The 17,353-nt window shown below is 41.9% G+C and overlaps 1 protein-coding gene across 5 annotated transcripts in view; it reads right to left on the reverse strand.

Moving 5' to 3' along the window:
* ripor3 (RIPOR family member 3) overlaps positions 1-17,353 on the reverse strand; it is a 115,027-nt gene that overhangs the window by 1,274 nt on the left and 96,400 nt on the right. For 4 of the 5 annotated variants that reach the window (XM_037534990.1, XM_037534989.1, XM_037534992.1 and 1 more), the window contains exons 17-22: positions 15,605-15,734; positions 11,274-11,435; positions 8,797-8,955; positions 6,874-7,076; positions 5,276-5,359; positions 1,404-1,494 (exon numbers count right to left, since the gene is read on the reverse strand). In XM_037534990.1, the coding sequence (XP_037390887.1) occupies positions 1,404-1,494; positions 5,276-5,359; positions 6,874-7,076; positions 8,797-8,955; positions 11,274-11,435; positions 15,605-15,734 (829 nt within the window). The remainder of the gene's footprint in view (positions 1-1,403; positions 1,495-5,275; positions 5,360-6,873; positions 7,077-8,796; positions 8,956-11,273; positions 11,436-15,604; positions 15,735-17,353) is intronic. The other variant, XM_037534993.1, reaches the window with a different exon arrangement.

The raw sequence follows: 17,353 nt of genomic DNA on the forward strand, positions 1-17,353 counted from the left end.
ACAGTGGTGCGGTGATGGAAACCGAAGATCTGACATAGGGCAAACCGTCTCACTTTGGTTCAGCCTTCGCAGATGTAAACAGCCTTCGAAGGACAAGACTTCGTAGACCGGGTCCTTTGAAGGATCCAGCCCTTGAATTGGGACACAGTGTTCATCTGTTTTTCTTCCCGTGTTGTAGCCATGTGCTCTTTAACTATGTGCTAAAGATGGTTCTAGTGCTCCGCCCTTTTCCTCACCTGTCTGTAGTCTGTTGTGTGTAGTGAGCAAAGAGGCTGGATGTACTTTGATGAAACAGATTATTAGAAACATTGAACACAAAATAAACTACTGAGCTTATTAAAGAAACACTGAGCAAAGCAAACGTGAGGCATAACAACTACACCTAACGGAGTGACGAGTAGGCCAGGCCAACACTGGCTGAATCAAAGGGTTTGAGAATGGCTGGAACCAATGGGGCACACCTGGGAGAGGCAGGAGACAGAGACTACAGACAGGTGAGGATCCTAATAGGAAAGGTGGGGAAAGGGCGGAACACTAGAACCAAAACAAAAACACAAGCATGTGGCTGAAGAGCTCATGGCTACAACACAGGGCAAGAAAACAGATGAAGACAGGGACAGAGGAGACTGTGACACACAGGTTGTCGTGCTTTTTGCTTTAAATGAAAAACCAAATCCTGAAATATGAACAACAGTGTAAAACAAACCAAACAGTTATTGAACAGTTTAAATAGAGGACACTTGGCATGCTTACTTGACTTGCTGCACCATTTATGGTGTAATGGCAAAATTTGAATAAGGGCCTCACAGCAAGAAGGGTCTGGGTTCGATTCCCCGGCCGGGCAACCAGGGACCTTTCCGTGTGGACTTTGCATGTTCTCTCCGTATCTGCATGGGTTTCCTCCCACAGTCCAAAGACATGCAGTCAGGTTCAGGTGGACATGCTAAATTGCCCCTAGGAGTGAGTGTCTGTCTGTCTGCCCTGTGGTCCCAGTGGACCTGTCCAGGGTGTTTCCTACCTTCCACCCAGTGTCTGCCGGCATAGGCTTCACCTCCCGTGACCCAGAGGGATAAGCGGTTTAGAAGGGGTGTGTGTGTGTGTGTGTGTGTGTGTCAGCCTATGCTGTCTGAAATATTTTGGGTGCATATCATCGCTGTCCAATGAAAAACATGCATCTCCATTTTTTGTGATTCTTACTTTTCTGCATCATTTGAGCTCAGCAGTTTGTGATGCTTGGACCAACAGAAATGGCCCAAAATCGTTTTTCTCTAACTTCCATTGAAAGTAAAGAGCGTTTTTCCCTCTCCTGTAAAGATACTGTTTTGGAGATGCTTGTTTTTCTTAGGGCGGCGATGACATGTGGCACCAGGTTCAAAGCTTGACTGAAAGGTGTCCATGGTTACCAAAAGAAAGCACGGTCTCTCTGGCAGCGTTCCTCAAATCTTCGTCCGCGGAGCGCCACAGCTCGGCGACCTGCTCCGCACTCTCCGTCGCCTAGGAAACAGATTACACTCCTTAATCTCTGCTCATCCACCCCATATCAGCCCTAATCTGGGGTAATCTATGGATAATCCAGATGTGAAGGGACTGAGCCATCTGGTGCTTATTCCTTGTAGATGATTCATCTGTATTACACAGAACGAATCAACCACACACTAGAAGTTAAAGGTCAAGTCTGTACCATCAACTTGATCCTCACGTGACATACAATCACTCTGTAGTTCTACAGTTACAGACTGTAGTCCATCTGTTTCTCTGATACTCTGTTACCCTGTTCTTCAGTGGTCAGGACCCCCATGGACCCTCACAGAGCAAGTACTATTTGGGTGGTGGGTCATTCTCAGCACTGCAGTGACACTGACGTGATGGTGGTGTGTGAGTGTGTGTTGCGCTGGTGCGAGTGGATCAGACAGCAGTGCTGCTGGAGTTCTTAAACACTGTGTCCACTCACTGTCCACTCTATTAGACACTCCTACCTTGTCAGTCCACCTTGTAGATGTAAAGTCAGAGACGACAGCTCATCTGCTGCTGCACAGTTTGTGTTGGTCATCATCAGTGGTCACAGGATGTTGTTGGCTGGATATTTTTGGTTGGTGGACTGTTCTCAGTCCAGCAGTGACACTGAGGTGTTTAAAAACTCCAGCAGCGCTGCTGTGTCTGATCCACTCACACCAGCGCAACACACACTAACACACCACCACCACCACGTCAGCTTTGTAAGTTACTTCATAACTGGGATTGCGTTGATGGTGAGAAGCAAACCAGCTTCCAAGACTGAGCTTTGGAGGTGTGTCTGCAGATCCTTTGAGGAGCTGAGAGTGAGGCTCCTGAAAAGAATGGAAGCTGGAATGAAGGGAACTGGAAGGGAAGGTGAATTTATTGCACTTAATGGTGGTTCTAACTGGAAATGAGATCAATGAAAGCGTGGTGTGACTTCGGCACAGTCCTGGAGATCATTATACGGCAAAATCTCCACAGGGGGTCACTAGTTAATGAAAAGGCGTCACAACGTTGTGCAAGCCGCTGAGGGTGGTGAGAGATTATGGAAAAAGTTGCAATATTTGTTTTCTGTTATTATCACATTGTGACACCAAGCAGCGGGAAGCCATTCTCAACTGTAAATTATTCATAGCAAATCAACACTGGCTATAAATAAAACACCACACCCAGATTGCTTGGAATAAATGAAGATATCACATCTGGGAAGGTTTCCAGTCTAATTACGTTGCACGATTTGTTGCACAACCCATATAATCCAAATCAAAGACATCACTGATGTGCTTACGTTGCTGTTCAAAAGTTTGGTGTCACGGTTTTCAATAACACAAAACGAATTTGTTTTCAGATAAATATATAACGATTGTAATTTGCTTTCTAATAAATTTCTATAAAGTTATAATAAAATTAACATCCACATTTCAAAGTTATCTATTCTTAACAAACCAAAAAAAAAGCAAATAGATAATTACAGTACATATTTTTTATTTTTGAATATATTTGATCATTTAATAACTTCATGTGCAAATAAATACCGGATAAATCATCTAAACAAATGTCTAATGTTTAAATCCACATCGCATAAGTTATTATTGCATATAAAATAATTAAACTGCTAATATGGCACACTCTTAAAAATGACGGTTCTTCGAAGGTTTCTTTAGTAAAAACATACAGGTACATAGAACCTTTTAAAAAAAGCCTATGTGTAGCACCCAAATGGTTCTCCTATTGTGAGATCCATGCTTTGGGTGCTTAATAAAATCCTTTCAAAAAAGGTTCTATGCAGAACCATCTGTAGCACACTCTCCATCAATCTGATAACGTTTTCATGATTCTATGATGGTTCTATAGAAACGTAACCATTCTTTGCTGAAGAACCCTTTAAGGTCCATCTTTTTTAGAGTGCAGGTGATTTCAAACCTTTCTCAGGCCTTTTCATGTCACGTGACTGAAAACTAACCACAAGCTCCTGACCACAACCTGGTAAACCAGGGCAAATTGCACCAGTGGGCGGGGCTAAAAAAACTAACTAATAATAATGTTTCACCTCCCCACCTGTCTTTGCTCAGCAAGCTCAGAGATCCCCCTGATGAGAGAGAGTCATGAAAGTTTACAGCACTCAGTAGTAAATTCAGCGTTTTGGTAAGAAAGTTATTTTCTCTCAAACGTTAGACATTCTGATATTCAAGAGCGATAATTATGCCTAAACTCTGTACTCCACCAGGGGGCAGTGTAGAGTCTGTGTCTTACGGTTTAGTCAGAGATTCTAATATGCTTACTCCAAAAAAAGAAAACATAGAAAGATTACTGCAGCCGACTGAAGGCTACCAGAGCTGGTTTCATGAGGAGTCTGGCCACTTCCTATTTCGCACATTATATCAAAAACAAGACTGCTGAACAGCAGAGGGCGCCCACGAGCAAGTCCTCAATGAATGGGACAGAATGGAGCTCAACAGCTAATAACAAAAAGTTAAAATAGTTTCTAATCACTCGTGCAGAACATTCCTTTAATTTTTTATGAAGTAGAAGGATGTGTTTCACTAAAAAAACAAAGAAATCTCACCTGTATGTTTCCTTTATTCTACAGCAAACGGGTTTACGGTAGCAGGAGGCGGGCTTTACTGCTACTGAGTGCTGATTGGTTGGCGAGCGGAGCAGCTCATTGGCTGCTTGCGCTCACTGACGTTATGAACGAACATGAGGTGCCGTTTTAATCTCCTATAAATCGAGTTTAAAAGCTTTTAAATATAACAGCAGTGTTAAAATGTTTTATCTATTCAGTGTTTAGGAAATGATATTTATAAACTATGATTTTGCTCAAATGCTCCATATTAACCCATTCGCTCGGTAGCGCCCTCTAGCACCTGAGAAACCTGGACGACGGTGCAGAGCGGGAATTCTCCTCTCTACAAGTTCTCTGAGGCTCCCACACGTTTAACCATATTAGAACATCTAACCACAATGTAAGCTGCAGGCTCTACACTGCCCTCTGGAGTGTGGAGTATAGAATTCAGGCATATTCACAGCTTTTACAGAGCTCAACAGAAATAAACATTTCTACATCGTTTAGTACATTTATCACATTTTATCAGCTTATTAACTCTTTACCAACTTGCTGCTAAAAGGTACTCAGTGATATATGATCAAAACCTCGTATCTCCAGAATTGTAACTTTACAGGAGAAGGAAAAAACCTACTCCACTTTTAATGTAAGTCAATGGAACCAGACGTCTTTCCAAGTCATTTTGGGTCATTTCTTTTAGTCCATTCATCACGAAATTTCCACCCAATGTAAAGGACAACAGGTATTTTCAAATTATGTGAAAAACTGGAAAACGTTAAAAATTGAAATACGAGGTTTTGTTCTGACAGAAGCGATTTGTCTATTTATCTTAAAGACTTTTGATTGTCTATCTCAAATCTGGTCAAGATGCCTAATATTCTCTTTTTGAGATTGTTGTAAGCCTTTTATAAGGTTATTTAACTCATTTAAAGTGATTTAATCAGTTGAATTATCTCACCATGCAGGCAGATTATTTGGATTGTGTCAAGCATATTTCCTAATCTGACTTACTAAAGTCACTGAAAATAACACATAAGTGAAAACCTTATACTCAGCTTTCATCAATCTCAACATGAGGAATATTAGATTTGAGATCATGTCATGTGCCAAGCTGCTGTATTTTGTACAGTGTGGGGGGGGGTTGCTTTTCTAATGCCCATGACTAATTATGATATTCATTATTAGCAGTTTTAAAAAATAGCTTAAAGTTACCTTTAAACATTTCAGTGCCAAACACGCCTGCTGCTGCCGTTGGGTGTCATTCTCTCTCAACAGCCATGTATAGTGTACCAAAGCCTGTAACGGTCAATGCACCAGTGGTCAGTGTACTACAGTCTGCAAAGGTCAAATTCAACATTTGTTCATAGCACAAAGTCAAATGTTGGTAAGATTAGGCCAGGGGTCAGAAACATGGGGCTCAGGAGCTGAATCAGATAAGTAGGTAATAATAAAATAATCCTCCTCTACAGTAAAATAAAGCTCTGCTGATCCTTCAACACAGTTTAACAGTAAATGGTCTTAAACTCCAGAGTTAATGTAGAACTGCTGATTCACCCTTTAACCCTGAAGATCAGCGCAGACTGCTGGTCACCATAGCAACACAGACAACAGTCTCGCCCAGCTAGTAGCTACGAAACGACAAAGAGAGAGATTTAAGACGAAGATCGGTAATTTGGAGATGAATTGACTGATTAGTGTTTATAATCAGTCCAGCTGGTTTCCTGATATGTTTAATCTGCAGAGAAAAACTGTCAAACGAAAAACGGTCACACAGCTGATTTTCAGCTTCTCATTCGCCAGCTTCTTATTCGATTTGTCCTGTTCCACTTTAAATTGTCCAGCGGCTACATTCTGGCACCTCAGACATCATTTAAGGTGGAACAGGACAATTCGAAGGAGAAGCTGACGAATGAGAAATGACTTAAGCCTCGTAAAATCTCAAACATTGAGAGACATTTTAAAAGAAACTTTTACTTTTGCAGAAAAGTTTCCTGCTGGAGATGTGAGAAACGCGGCTGTAGCTTAGCTGAAGCTTAAAGCAGAGCAAAGCAAGTATTCGTTTTCTTTTATATTATATTATATTTCATTTTGTTTACACTCACCAGTTCAATTGCTTGTTAACACAAATAGCTAATCAGCCAATCACACGGCCACAGCACAATGCATTTAGGCCTGTAGAGGTGGTCAAGACAACTTGCTGAAGTGCAGACCGAGCATCAGAACGTGGAAGAAAGGGGATTTAAGGGACTTTGAACGCGGCGTGGTTGTTGGTGCCAGACGGGCTGGTCTGAGTATTTCAGAAACTGCTGATCTGCTGGGATTTTCACGCACAACCATCTCTAGGGTTTACAGACAACGGTCCGAAAAAGAGGAAACATCCAGTGAGCGGTCAGTTGTGTGGACGAAAATGCCTTGTTGATGTGAGAGGTCAGAGGAGAACGGGCAGACTGGTTCCAGATGATAGAAAGGCAACAGGAACTCAAATAACCAACCAAAACCTCAGAGGAACGTTTCCAGCACCTTGTTGAAAGTCTGGCACGAAGAATTAAAGCAGTTCTGAAGGCAAAAGGGGGTCCAACCTTTTACTAGCAGGGAACCTAATAAAGTGGCCGGTGAGTGTATATTATATTTTTTAGCCTTTACTAGCACATCAGCACATACTAAGACACATTTACTGCCAAGATGGTCAAAACGGCTCTTCTCAGCATTTGGGTAGCGACCCCTGGACTAGAATTTTATTTTGCAGGGAAATTATTAGACTCATTCTTCTCTCAGCTGTGAGAAGTTGTGGTGGGCTGTTTATGCACTACCTTTGACCTGAAGGACTTGAAGCCTGAGGCTCTGCAGAGACAGGAGGTTGCGGTCACTGCAACCTTGTGATTGGCATCTGTCAGTAGCTTGGCCAGGAGTTGCAGGGTTCTCCCCAGTGGCTGCAGCTCCGAGATCCTCCTCCCTTTCAGCTTCTTCAGAGCTCGCCTCCTTTTAGGGCTCTCCAGAGAGGACGCTAAGTAGACTGCAAGAGAAGCACATGCCAATGAAAGGTGTTCTGACTTTAATTTCAGAAGTACTTTTAAGGGATATCTCTAACTGAAGCCACTGCCTATTGGCTTTAGTTGTAAATGTGTTATTAAACTCAATAGACCTTCAGTTCCTTTTTAAATTACAGTGTATCAACATTATCATCTGTGGTAATAGATTTCACTATATGGATGCAGTACAGACTGTTTTTGATATATAAAGCCAAACAATCATCATATGTGGATATAAATGATATCTTAGCAAGTGAAAACATCTTTAAGGTAGTCAGTATATCTAACATTTCTCATTACAAGATTGTTGTTAGCATATTAAAAGATTATTTAACTAATTTTTAGACATTTTTACTTGTTTTTAAGTATTTCTATCTTATTCTTTTTCTTATTGGCAGATCATTTGACTTTTTTTTAAGCATCATGTCTTGAAATAAGCCAAATAACCTTCATCGTTTCTTAAAGAAGAAATGATCTACCAGTGCAATAAGACAATTTCACTAGATAAACTTTCTTAAAACAAGGCCCACTACTTACTTATTACAAGACGTAGGCCTTAATTATAAGAAATAATTTCTGATATTACATTGTGTTTTTTTTCCTAAGCCGCTTATCTTTCTGGGTCACGGGGGGAGCGGCCAAATTATAGCTCCTTAACAAGCAGCTTGTTGGAATAACGAGCTCCGCCCACTCGCTGCACCGTCTGCTGTAAGCCCCGCCTTTTGAAATGCAGACTGATCCGTAAAACTGACCCAATATCAGGTTCAGCTCAGTTTGGTCAGTTTTTCCAGATCAGTATTAATGTTGTTTTGTTCCAGCCGGTCTGTGAAGCTTCTTACAGCCCGTTTAGTTTGGCGAATGGTGTTGGGTTCATTTCTGGCTGATTCCAGGTTGTTTAGCTGTTCTTCTGTCACAGCTGCCGACTGAAAAGCTGCTCAGTGGCGACGACAGTTTGGGAATTTAGTGTCGTCTTGTTTTCAGAGTCGGACCAAATCGGCTGTCGGTCAAATGTGATCTTAACAGTGTCCGTTTTCTGTTTGTGCATAAATTAAGAAGTAAAAATGATCAAATGGCTCGAGCGTCTCCTACAGCTGTCCAAGTCGTTGCTTAGCAACGTCGTCTCAGTGGAGTGATACAGTGTTTGTGATGTTATGGTGAAATAACAGCAGTTAGAACGGCTCTCAACCAATCAGCTCGCGTGGCCAGAACTGTTTTATAATATCTTAAATTACATTTTCAATAATCTCTATACTGTTTTCAGCCTTATATTAAGGGCTCTTCTGTGTTTTTTGAAAAAGGGAATTGGATACATATATATAAAAGTACAGAAAAAGAATTTTTAGCTCCAGCACGTTATTTGAATGAGGAGCTGGTAACACTTATACTTATGGCTCCACTCATTGTAACCTCTATTTTGTTAGGTGCTCATAAAAAATTCCACTTATGCTGTTTTTTGGCTCCTGTTGTTCTGCTGTAGTTCTTACCCCGGACAACAAACGTTAGGGTGTCCGCTTTCAAAATGTTCAAGAAAAACGATGACTTTGATAAACTGTCATTTCAGGGTTTGTTATTTTGTGTTTAATAAGAAACAGAGGTGCTGGACAAGAGTTAAACAAGCCACTGACTAACACAGCTTGTATGATGCCTCTTCAAAAGCCTTCGAAAGCCAGCAAATGATCTGAGCCAGGCGCTGTGTAGACTCACCTTCTCTGGAGAGGTGAGAGATGTGCTCTCCGAAGTCTGTGAGCTTCCAGCGGCCGAGGTAGACCTGCAGCTGAAACATGCTCACTCGGTCTGTCAGGCACAGCGCTAAAGGCACCATCCTGCAGCTGGACTGGACCTGCTGTAACAGCTGACCAAAGACTGCAGGAGGAAACAGAGACAGACTGTATTAGACTCAAAGAAACACCTCAAGAAAATAGACTTCACTTTATTCACATAGCCAATAAAACCCTGAAGAATTTTATATAAAAACTAAGGCTACATGACACTTACTTAAGCTTGTCATAACAACTGACATAGCCCTACATAAATGTTTATTCCAATAGGCATCATCTGTCATAAACACTACTTTAGCTAAATTTCATCAAAACTGGCAAATGTAACCTTTATAAAGACTGACGCCTTTTGGAATAAGTATATATAAATACTTATGTAGGGTTATGTCAGTTGATATGACACGCTTATGTAGGTGTCATGTAGCTTTATGGATAGTACCCTACAGTAAAGTGTTACCAAAACTACTAATACTAACTAAATTGATAACACTTTACTGTAGTGTACAGTTCATAAGGCTACATGACATCTACATAAGCTTGTCAAGACAACTGACATAGGCCTACATGAATGCTTATTCCAGTAGGTGTCATTCGCTATAAAGGTTACATTTGCCCGTTTTGAGCAAAGTCAGTTAAAGCAGCGTTTATGGCAGATGATGCCTATTGGAATAAGCATTTCTAAACATTGATGTAGGGCTATGTCAGTTGTCATAACAAGCTTTTATGGGTGTCATGTAGCCTTATGGACTGTAGCCTACCGTAAAATGTTACCCCTAAAATTAGGACATAAATATAAATGAGTTTAATTTCAAAACATTGCATATCTGTTTGTTACAATCAACAGCAAGTTTTTTAAAAGAATATTTTAAAAAATTAAGAATTAATTTTAATGGCAAACACACCGGCCACTTTCTGACCACCTCTTTGTTTCTACGCTCACTGTCCACTTTATCAGCTCCACTTACTGTATAGCTGGTCTTTGTAGTTCTACAGTTACAGACTGTAGTCCATCTGTTTCTCTGATACTCTGTTACCCTGTTCTTCAGCTGTCAGGACCCCCATGGACCCTCACAGAGCAGGTACTATTGGGTGGTGGATCATTCTCAGCACTGCAGTAACACTGACGTGGTGGTGGTGTGTTAGTTAGTGTTGCGCTGGTCTGAGTGGATCAGACACAGCAGGGCTGCTGGAGTTTTTAAACACCTCAGTGTCACTGCTGGACTGAGAACAGTCCACCAACCAAAAATATGTGTGGGCAGCATATACAGGCAGCTATACAGTAAGTGGAGATGATAAAGTGGACAATGAGTGTAGAAACAAGGAGGTGGACTTAATAAAGTAACCGGTTGGTGTATATTTATTATTATTTATTATTGTTATTATTATTTTATTAATACAAAAAATATATATATAGCAAATGGTCTACAACGCATTATAATCCAGTAAATGAACTGGAGTTTTCACATTATAAAAATTCACACATGGTGATTGTTATGCAAGTGTGAGGAAGTCCAGTATGTACAGTTACCATCCAATACCTAGTTAATTTAGTTTATTTAATCAGTCCTTCATTGTATTAAATCAAGTGCGGCCGAAGGAATTAAACAAGTTCATGCGATGCCTGGAGTGCAGCGAGAGGTCAAGAACCAAACTGTGCTCTTCTAACTGGATTTATCAGAGCAGTTAGTGTTAAAATAAACAAATATAAAAGTTAATGAGAATGACTGAGTAGTGAGCTGGATGCTTTATAGGCTTACAGAACAAGCCTGACTTTGGGGCAGTCGTGGGCTGGAGGTTAGGGAGCCAGCTCTGCCATTGATGTAGAGACACACAAAGATTCAATGGATATTTTGAATTGTAAAAACATATTAAGTGATAATAATTCATTAGTTATGATTTAGTGACTCATAATCACTCACAATATTAAACAGTTGCTCGGTAACTGCTCCGACTATTTTCGCCGTCTTGCAACTTTGAGAAGCATAAACTTTTCCAATCATTGTTAAGTGGTTAAAATATATGTCTTAACCTTAATAATCATTAATAACACCCCTGTCATAAAGTTGCCTTTTCAATAATCTCTGTACTGTCTATAAACTCTATAAAGATATTATGGATAACAGTTTAATATAATATGCACTGCAGAAAATGATATATATATTAGGGGGCCAGCTCTGTGACCGGAAGGTCACCGATTCGTTCCCCTGAGTGCTCTTTGAGCAAGACACTTAACCCCCAACTGCTCCCTTGGCTCCGGGCAAGTGTGCTCACTGCCCCCTAGTGTGTGTGTGCTCACTAGTGTGTATGTGGTGTTTCACTGCATGGATGGGTTAAATGTGGAGGTGAAATTTGCCCGTTTGTGGGACTAAAAACGGTCACTTAATCTAATCCAATAGAGCAGACCTGTATCAGCCTGGCCTGGCAGCTTCGCTTTCACTTTGTGGATGAAACGCTTGCGCAGGGTCCTGAGAAACGAGTCAGCCGAGCAGCAGAAAGACGAGTCACTCTCGCAGCACTCCTCCCAAAACATCTGAACGTTCTTCAGCTTCGGCGCGTCGCACAGCACTGCGAGAAAATCAGGTCAGAACATGATAAGCTTGGAGTATCTTCACTTCATCAGCTCAGACAGACAGAAATGAATTCTCATCTCTGGGAAAAACGAACCCTAGATATTCCATGTGTCTTATAATCATAACACGCACACACACACACACATACACACGCATCTTTTAAGCCGCTTATCCTTCTGGCTCACATGGGAGCTGGACCCCATCCCAGCAGTCGCTGGGTGGAAGGTAGGACACACCCTGAACAAGTGACCAGTCTATCGTAGGGCAGACATACTGACAAATTCACACACACACACACACCTAGGGGCAATCTATCTATCAATCAATCAATCAATCAATCAATCAGTCAATCAATCAATCAGTCTGGCCTGACTACATGACTTTGGACCGTGGGAGGAAACTGGAGTACCCAGAAGAAACCCTCGCAGACATGGGGAGAACATGCAAACTCCATAGAAAAAGGACCCTGGTCCCCGGCCGGGGAATCGAACCCAGGCCATCCTTGATGTGAGGTGACAGCACTACCCACTGTGTCACCCTTATAATCATGAAGGTCATTTTTAAGATAGTAGCAGGCCATAACAGCTCCTCACAGACAGCCATAATCATTATCTAATATTTTATCAATGACTTTAAGTTATAATTTCATAAATGTGCTTTAATTAACTGTACCGATTGAATTATCACCCATTGATGTAGAGACACACAAAGATTCAATGGATATTTTGAATTGTAAAAACATATTAAGTGATAATAATTCATTAGTTATGATTTACTGACTCATAATCACTCACAATATTAAACAGTTGCTCGGTAACTGCTCCGACTATTTTTGCCGTCTTGCAACTTTGAGAAGCATAAACTTTTCCAATCATTGTTAAGTGGTTAAAATATATGTCTTAACCTTAATAATCATTAATAACACCCCTGTCATAAAGTTGCCTTTTCAATAATCTCTGTACTGCCTATAAACTCTATAAAGATATTATGGATAACAGTTCAATATAATATGCACTGCAGAAAATGATATATATAACATCATATAATCATCTTAAATTGAGAGTAAATATCTAGTATGTCTCATTTTTAGATGACTGTATGAATATTATAAGATTATAAAAACTATTTCTGGTGTTTACTCAAGATTATTTAGTTGGTTTCAAGCACATTTCTTAAAATAAACGAAATTATCTGCCAGCGTAGTGAGATAACTTTACTTAATAAGATCACTTGAAACAAGTAAAAAGGCCTAGAAATGAATTAAATAATCTTATAAGCTTACAAATCATGCAATAAACATGATATTACATGATATTAGCAAACTATTAGCCAGTGTGTTATTACAGTAAGTTAGACTGGATAAATTGCATTTCCATCCAGACTGATCTCCATATGATTCCTCATTCCTCTGTGGAGTCATCAGTTACAGAACCCAGAATAGTCTCCCACACTGATACTCCACACCAGGTGAAATATGATAGCTCATCTGAGATTCGCTGACAGCTTTATGTTTCCCTGTTCATTCACATTATGTCTATTTTTACCATATTCGCTCAACATGACTGTAGATACTGTGTAGATACGTTTAGCCAGTGGCCCTGAGCAAAATGCAAAAAAATTGGTATCTCAAGTGGAATGATCTTAAATCTAGTCATTTATCTAATATTTCCCATTTTGAGATGGTTGTGCATTATCCAGACATTTTTCTTTGTTTTAAGTCATTTTATCAAGTAAAATTATCTAAGTATACCGGCAGATAATTTGCTTGTTGTTAAAAATGTGCTTGAAACCAGCAAAATGATCTGCCAGTGCAGTGAAGGTGGTGTGAGGAGTCTTGCCCAAGGACTCTTGTTGGTATAGTGTAGAGTGTTTACCCAGCTGGGGATTGAACCCCAGTCTCCAGCATAGAGGGTAGCAGTGTTACCCACTACACTAACCAACCTCAAGTTAAACAGCTAGAAATTAAACCCCCAAAAGCTGTGTAAACCCCCAAAAGCTGTGTAAACCCCCAAAGACTGTGTAAACCCCTGAAAGCTGTGTAAACTCCTGAAAGCTGTGTAAACTCCCAAAAACTATGTAAACCCCCAAAGACTGTGTAAACCCCCAAAAGCTGTGTAAACCCCTGAAGGCTGTGTAAACTCCCAAAAGCTCTGTAAACCCCTGAAGGCTGTGTAAACCTCCAAAAGCTGTGCAAACTCCTGAAGGCTGTGTAAACCCCCAAAGGCTGGTTAAACCCATGAAGGCTCTGTAAACCTCCAAAAGCTGTGTAAACCCCTGAAGGCTGTGTAAACCCCCAAAAGCTGTGTAAACTCCTGAAGGCTGTGTAAGCCCCAAAAGCTGTGTAAACCCCTGAAGGCTGTGTAAGCCCCAAAAGCTGTGTAAACCCCCAAAAGCTCTGTAAACCCCCAAAAGCTGTGTAAACTCCCAGAAGCTATGTAAACCCCCAAAGACTGTCTAAACCCCCGAAAGCTGTGTGAACTCCTGAAAGCTGTGTAAACTCCTGAAGGCTGTGTAAACCCCCAAAGCTGTGTGAACTCCTGAAAGCTGTGTAAACCCCTGAAGGCTGTGTAAACCCCTGAAGGCTGTCTAAACTCCTGAAGGCTGTGTAAACCCCTGGAGGCTGTGTAAACCCCTGAAGGCTGTGTAAACTCCTGAAAGCTGTGTAAACTCCTGAAGGCTGTGTGAACTCCTGAAAGCTGTGTAAACCCCTGAAGGCTGTGTAAACTCCTGAAGGCTGTGTAAACCCCTGAAGGCTGTGTAAACTCCTGAAGGCTGTGTAAACTCCTGAAAGCTGTGTAAACTCCTGAAGGCTGTGTAAACCCCTGAAGGCTGTGTAAACTCCTGAAGGCTGTGTGAACTCCTGAAAGCTGTGTAAACTCCTGAAGGCTGTGTAAACTCCTGAAGGCTGTGTAAACTCCTGAAGGCTGTGTAAACCCCTGAAGGCTGTGTAAACTCCTGAAGGCTGTGTAAACTCCTGAAGGCTGTGTAAACTCCTGAAGGCTGTGTAAACCCCTGAAGGCTGTGTAAACCCCTGAAGGCTGTGTAAACTCCTGAAGGCTGTGTAAACTCCTGAAGGCTGTGTGAACTCCTGAAAGCTGTGTAAACTCCTGAAGGCTGTGTAAACCCCTGAAGGCTGTGTAAACCCCTGAAGGCTGTGTAAACCCCTGAAGGCTGTGTAAACTCCTGAAGGCTTAACTGAGGCGGTCTGCTCTACGGGCAGATTCCATGTTTGCATAACTGCACCGCTGTTCCCACCCATACTGCTGCATCACGAAACACCACTCCTGTCAAATTCTTTTAAAGTTCTTTAAAGATGGAACCAAAAACTTTGATTTTAGTTATTTTTTTTTATTTATTAGAGCTGGAGATGCTACTGAGCCCCTAACGGGCCGTGGTTAAAAAAAAAAAAGTTTCTGATATTGCATTCCCTCTCAAAGGTTTTGCATTATGACGCACACGCTTTGCATTCGCTTGCAAAAGCTGTGCTTTGCTTAAGCTCAGACATGGAGCAGCTCATTGAGTTTTACGCTGATCTTGGATTGAAATATAAAGACGCGTCACTTCTCAAACCAAACATGATTCTGCTGTTAGTGAGCGCAGACTGAAACTGAGACCGAGTGTCCTCGTACAGTAAAAGCTACATTTACAGACACCGCAGAGAACGACTGCTGAATAAACTCAGCTCAGACTTTAGATATACTAAAACCAAAGCTCTAATGTAGGCAGTGTGGTTGGGCATCTCTGGTCCTACGTTTCCTTGCTGTTTGAGGAGCACATATTTTCGGAGGGAATGCAATGTTATTCCAAACCAGTAAAAAATGTTTGGAAATTAGTTTGATGATCTAAAATTAACCTTGTAACAATCTCAACAAGTGAAATAGGAGATTTATTGACTAGATTTATGATCATTGTACTTGACAAGACACTATTTTTTGCAGTGTAGAAGTAAAATGTTTAGAAGAAGCTAAACGATCACATAATAAGCTTTCAACCATCTCAACATGAGGAACAATAGAAGTATTGAGCAGATTTAAGATCGTTTAAGATAAAGATGCCACTTTCTGCAGTGCACTGTGAGAGACGTGCTGCTTCTTCAGGCTGTTTGAAGAAGAAGAAATGCCAGAGGCGACAATTCTGTCGAATTCAAACGCGTCAGTCACTCACGCTCTGCTGCTGAGATGTCGTCGGTCTTCTTATGTGTCAAAGCGTCGATTTTTTCAAGCACCTCAGTTTGACGTGACAGCTCTTCCAGAATGTCCTGCCGGACGTGATCCGCATCAGACAGCCTCAGCGCCTGAACAGAGATACAACAAGACGAAATACTGGATCCTGCAGCTCAACAGAGCAAAATATCGGTAAGAAACAGTCATTTGGCACTAAAACACATCCACACTCCATAATTGATGCACTGTTTGGCTGTAGAGGCTAGAACTTCTAAACTTTCCTAGAGCACTATTTAGGGAGTATGGAGCCGTTTGGGATTCATGGGTTTGATGCCCATTCTGACTGAAACAGACATTTGAAGCTGGTGAGACATTCAAGTGACACTTTTTAGACTTTTATACTGCAGTTCTGCAGTAAATCAGACTAAGTGCTTTAATTCAAGCCTGTGATATTAATGATTGAGCTGTTTAGGCTGTTTGTGATATTTTAGCCTGTTGGCCAGCTGACCAGCCTGGTTCTGGTTAAGAAAATAAGTTGCCAGTTAAGCCCCTCAATTTAAACCAAAACGGGCTCTGACTTTATCAATATATTCAGTGCTCCATGCGAGCAGCATTAGATTCTGAGATCAATCAGTTCACAGCACAAGGATTTTTCATGGCGTGGTGCTGTGATACAGAGGTCGGTTGCTGTGAGGCGGTCAGTGTGTGCGTTATGCCTTGTGTGTATGTAGGGGCAGTCGTGGACTGGAGGTTAGGGAACCAGCCCTGTGACCAGAAGGTCACCGGTTTGATCCCTAGAGCCGACAGTCCATGACTGAGGTGTCCTTGAGCAAGACACCTAACCCCCAACTGCTCCCTGGGTGCTGAGGATAGGGCTGCTCACTGCCCCCTAGTGTGTGTGCTCACTAGTGTGTATGTAGTGTTTCACTGCAAGGATGGGTTAAAGGCGGAGGTGAATAATCTTTTATTAATCTTGATCTAATCTAATAACTACAGCAGGTTTCACCCTCCACATGGACACTAGCGCCCGAGAGTGGTAAACAGAGGTTTTAAATAGTCTTTAAAAATGAATACAATGACATTATAAGCAGGTAGTAAAATACAAATAACACCTGTACAATATGGGCCCTTTAATGGAATTAATACCTGGAAATAACCTGATTTTTTGTGTGTACAGCTGTTCAAAGCCGAGTTTGCTAGTCATGTCGGCGGTTTTGCGGTTCTGCTCAAAATTGGCTCTAATTGTCAGTATTAAATAAATACAATGAGGTCCAGCCTGCACCGGCGATGACAGCAAGGTGTCCAGCCTGCACCGCCTGCTGCCAGCAGAGGGCGACAGCAGCAAGGTGTCCAGCTTATACCACCTGCTGCCAGCAGAGGGCGACAGCAGCAAGGTGTCCAGCTTACACCACCTGCTGCCAGCAGAGGGCGACAGCAGCAAGGTGTCCAGCTTACACCACCTGCTGCCAGCAGAGGGCGACAGCAGCAAGGTGTCCAGCTTACACCACCTGCTGCTAGCAGAGGGCGACAGCAGCAAGGTGTCTAGCCTGCACCGCCTGCTGCCAGCAGAGGGCAACAGCAGCAAGGTGTCCAGCTTACACCACCTGCTGCCAGCAGAGGGCGACAGCAGCAAGGTGTCCAGCTTACACCACCTGCTGCCAGCAGAGGGCGACAGCAGCAAGGTGTCCAGCTTACACCACCTACTGCCAGCAGAGGGCGACAGCAGCAAGGTGTCCAGCTTACACCACCT

This window comes from Pygocentrus nattereri, chromosome 26 (genome assembly GCF_015220715.1).
Source record: "Pygocentrus nattereri isolate fPygNat1 chromosome 26, fPygNat1.pri, whole genome shotgun sequence".
Taxonomy (NCBI): domain Eukaryota; kingdom Metazoa; phylum Chordata; class Actinopteri; order Characiformes; family Serrasalmidae; genus Pygocentrus; species Pygocentrus nattereri.